General features: G+C 52.7%; 1 protein-coding gene across 1 annotated transcript in view; it reads left to right on the top strand.

Moving 5' to 3' along the window:
* The window catches only part of LOC111651182 (histone-lysine N-methyltransferase 2C-like), a 56,197-nt gene that overhangs the window by 47,916 nt on the left and 4,164 nt on the right, over positions 1-4,117 (top strand). Inside the window, exons 51-64 of the mRNA XM_087172616.1 lie at positions 1-105; positions 251-374; positions 697-872; positions 1,109-1,221; positions 1,556-1,693; positions 1,807-1,852; positions 1,945-2,063; positions 2,198-2,296; positions 2,409-2,624; positions 2,711-2,832; positions 2,917-3,112; positions 3,212-3,421; positions 3,516-3,895; positions 3,974-4,086. Of these exons, the coding sequence (XP_087028742.1) occupies positions 1-105; positions 251-374; positions 697-872; positions 1,109-1,221; positions 1,556-1,693; positions 1,807-1,852; positions 1,945-2,063; positions 2,198-2,296; positions 2,409-2,624; positions 2,711-2,832; positions 2,917-3,112; positions 3,212-3,421; positions 3,516-3,895; positions 3,974-4,086 (2,157 nt within the window). The remainder of the gene's footprint in view (positions 106-250; positions 375-696; positions 873-1,108; positions 1,222-1,555; positions 1,694-1,806; positions 1,853-1,944; positions 2,064-2,197; positions 2,297-2,408; positions 2,625-2,710; positions 2,833-2,916; positions 3,113-3,211; positions 3,422-3,515; positions 3,896-3,973; positions 4,087-4,117) is intronic.

The raw sequence follows: 4,117 nt of genomic DNA, 5'->3' as shown, positions 1-4,117 counted from the left end.
CGGCCTCCCTGCCCCCCACCCCCCCGCCTGTTGCCAGGCAGAAGCTGGTGAACGGCTTCGCCACAACGGAGGAGCTGACCAGGAAGGAGATCACAGAGCAGGACGGTAAGAAGACATGTCCACATGTGCCCACATCTGGACATGTGCTCTCATGAGCAAGACAGTGAATGAAGATGGTGTCAGTTTATCCGTCCACATACTTTTGTCCAAACATGGAAACAAAGGTTTTTACAGTCTGTTTTTACCTCAGTGAAAGGTGTGTCAGGTCTGAAGCAGAAAGGGGAGGAGCTTCTGGCTTTAAACCATGCCTCCAAGACAGTAGACGTCCCCGCCTCCCTGCCAACCCCACCCCACAACAACCAAGAGGAGATCAGGTAAACTCCGCTTACTGACAACACCTCAGGACTCAAAGTTCAAATCTGTGTTTTAAACTTTATTCACAAATGATATGTACAGAAGAAATAAGACACAGGACCAGGTGTACCTGACAGAACCAGGTCTCACGATGTTTCAGGGGAAACATTCGTACAGAATTACAAGGATTATTATCTCAAACTGAGTGTGTGTCATGTTAAAGAGTTTAAAGTTTACTCGAATATTCTGAGAAGATGAATTACTTCTTCTGTTGCTCGGACTCCTCCTCCTCTTCTTCTTCTTTTGCTCTTACTCTTCTTCTTTGTGTGTTTTCCTCCTCAGGGTCCAGGACTCGTCGGAGCGGGACAGCCCAGACGGCTTCGTCCCGTCATCGTCTCCGGAGAGTGTGGCAGACATGGAGGTCAGCAGGTACCCCGACCTCTCCTTCATCAAGCTGGAGCCACCCTCGCCCTGTCCCTCGCCCACAATACCCATCATGCCCTGCGCCTGGGGAAAAGGTCAGTCATGAGCAGCGTGAGAATGCTTCAGGTTTCCTGCTTTTAAAGTTTAAGTTTTTCACATCTGCAGTTTCCTTCCTGTCTCTTTGTCATCAGGACGCTGTTCTCTGCTTTGAATAAACTTTATTGAGTTCAGTGTGAACGCAGAGGAATTCATTTTGTTTGTGCTGACATGTTGTAAGAATTAAAAACGTGTGTGTGTGCGCCTGCATGTGTGTGTTTGCACGTGTGTCCAGGCTCTGCAGTGAAACAGGAAGTGAAGGCGGAGCCTAACCATCAGGATCCTCCCTCCTGCTCCAACACAGACCTGGTTACCATAGCAATAACCCTGAACCCTGTGGCAGCTCAGGTAAACACCTGTGGTCTCTGCGGAAACAAAGAGTTCTTTATTTTTGGGAGTGGGGGGTGTGGTGGGGGCGAGCTTGTTCATAATGGTATTAATGATTAAGTTATTTATATTATATAATCTTCAGTGAAATGAAAAGTTGTGATCCTGTGTTAATGGTGTTAAATGTGTCATTAAATGATGTCAGTCATGACTCATCCTGCACGCAGCGTTGGTTGCGGTTGTGTCTGTCACTGTTTAAACTGATGCACTGATGTCACACTCTGTGGAGCTGAAGACACTGATGGTGACTGTCATGAGTAGCCCCTCCCTCCTGGTGACATCACTGTGTTTCCAGAATGTTGCAGGTGTGATGGCGGCGGTGGCGGAGCTGCTGAGGGTCCCCGTCCCCGTCAACTACCAGCTGAGCCGACCGGCCGGCCCCGAGCGCAGCTCCCTGGCTCTGTTGGCCGGAGTACGAGTGCCACTGACTCAGGTAGGAGCTCATTACGGGGGGGGGGCACATGACTCTTTTAACTGCTGACTGAACTGATGAAGATGAAGATGATGATGATGGTGATGATTTTGTGTGTGTGTGTGTGTGTGCAGGGTTCAGCAGGCAGCAGACAGCAAAGACCTCCACCTGGACACACAGGTCTATACACACTCTTCTTCTGCTCTTGTTTCTGTTGCCACCTCCTCACAGGTGTGATTGACAGCTCTCTGTGTCATCTGTTTTCCCTCCAGGTGTCAGGATGGACTACAACCAACATGGCGGCTCCCCCGCTGCTGCCAGGCCTCAGTGTTGCAGCTACTGCAAGGTGCTGCTGGGAAATGGAGTCCGTGTGGTCAAAGAGCTCAAACAGGTGAGACTGTCATTTCAGCTTTTCTCACTCCTCTGCTCAGAGTGGGACAGGAAGTCACTGTGTGTGTGTGTGTGTGTGTGTGTGTGTGTGTGTGTGTGTGTGTGTGTGTGTGTGTGTGTGTGTGTGTGAGACAGGAGGGTCAGTCCACACCAGGGTCCAGCCTGGTGTTCTGCAGTCCACACTGCTCTGCTCTCCACACATCGGACCCCCAGAGCAGAGCTGCAGGAAACAAGGTGAGAGAGCATATCACATTATTGATTACTGGTTATTGATCAGGAGCAGCAGCTGTGTGGATGTTGTTGTTGTTGATGACATCCTAATGTTTGTCTTTCGGTTCATCCTCAGTCTGTGGTCCCCGTCCTGCTGACCAGCTCTGAGCGCCCCCCTCCCTGCATAGTGACGCACCAGTACACCAACAACATGTCCTCCATCGCCGTGCACTCCCTCCCCCAAGCTCCCCCCTCACCTCCCCCCCCTTCCTCCTCCTCCTCCCCAGAACTCTCCTTCCCCCCTGCCTCTGCCATTACCATGGAGACCAGGCCCCGTATGGACAGCCTGAAGGTGGGTGTGGCCACTGACTGGATGATCAAAGGTAATATTTTATCAGCTGGCTGACTGATAGTCGACCAACTCTGATTGGTTTATAGGTGAAGGTGAAGTTGAAGCCCCGCCCCCGCGCGGTTCCAGGTGGGGAGGACTTGTTTCGGCATGTGAAGAGGATGAAGAGTTCCCGCTGGAGACGCTGGAGCATCAGCATCACACTTAGCCGGTTAGCATCACACTGAGCTAGTTAGCATCACAGTGTGGTAGTTAGCTGTTTAGCATTTCCTGTCACTTTTTTTTTTTTACCCAGGGGTCCTTGCAACCCTAACGAGGCAGTTGCCTTGCCAACCGATGAGGAAGTGGACATACTGTTTAAAAAGTTGGGGGTGTGTCTTCGTCCCGACCCGTTACCCAAAGATCAGCGAAGGTGCTGCTTCTGTCACCAGCAGGGAGATGGACAGACAGACGGACCGGCCAGACTACTGAACCTGGACCTGGACCTGTGGGTGAGTGTACTGAGCCCCTGGTCTGGAGCAGCAGTCTCTCTGTCAATAGTCTGGACCAGCAGAGTCTCAGGTACTGACCTTTCCGTCACTGTGTCTCAGGTCCACCTGAACTGTGCTCTGTGGTCCAGCGAGGTCTACGAGACTCAGGCTGGCGCTCTAATCAACGTGGAACTGGCTCTGAGACGAGGTCTGACTCTGCGCTGCGCTCACTGTCAGCACACCGGAGCCACGAGCGGCTGCAACCGTCTGCGCTGCACCAACACCTACCACTTCACCTGCGCACTGCAGGCCCACTGCACCTTCTTCAAGGTAACACTGCAACACACTAACACAGTGTAACACAGACACACACACACACACACACACCTGTTCAGGTGGCGTCTCACTGTCTCTGCTCCTCCAGGACAAGACGATGCTCTGTCACCTCCATAAGCCCAGGACAGTTCCTCTCAGTGGGGACAGGTCTTCCAGCGGCTCCCCCTCCTCCACTCCAGGACCGACCCCTGACCTTGCGGCGATGGTGGCCTCTGACCCGTACGACTCGGAGCTGCGCTGCTTCGCTGTGTTTCGACGAGTGTACGTGCAGCGGGACGAGGCGCGGCAGATCGCCGCCGTGGTGCAGCGCGGTGAGCGGCAGCACACCTTCCGAGTCGGCAGCCTGTTGTTCCGCGCTATCGGCAGGCTCCTCCCTCAGCAGATGAAGGCCTTCCACAACCAGACCGCCATCTTCCCCGTCGGTTACCATGCCAACCGCATCTACTGGAGCATGCGCCACAGCAGCAGGTAAAGTCTGGTTTGCTTCTAAGCACATACTGACACAGCTGATGATCACACATCAATGATGACGGTTTTGTCCTCCAGACGCTGTAAGTACATGTGCTACATCGAAGAGAAGGAGGGTCAGCCGCTGTTTAAAGTGAAGGTGGTGGAGAAGGGACATGATGACCTCATACTGACCGGACCAACACCTAAAGGTAAAAACAGGAATGTATCTGACATTATTGA

Source organism: Seriola lalandi, unplaced genomic scaffold, assembly GCF_002814215.2.
Source record: "Seriola lalandi dorsalis isolate HSWRI2012SDOR001 ecotype SW California unplaced genomic scaffold, Sedor1 jcf7180002053478, whole genome shotgun sequence".
NCBI lineage: Eukaryota > Metazoa > Chordata > Actinopteri > Carangiformes > Carangidae > Seriola > Seriola lalandi.
Note: the sequence above shows the minus strand (reverse complement) of the source record. Positions and strands in the feature narration are given on the sequence as shown.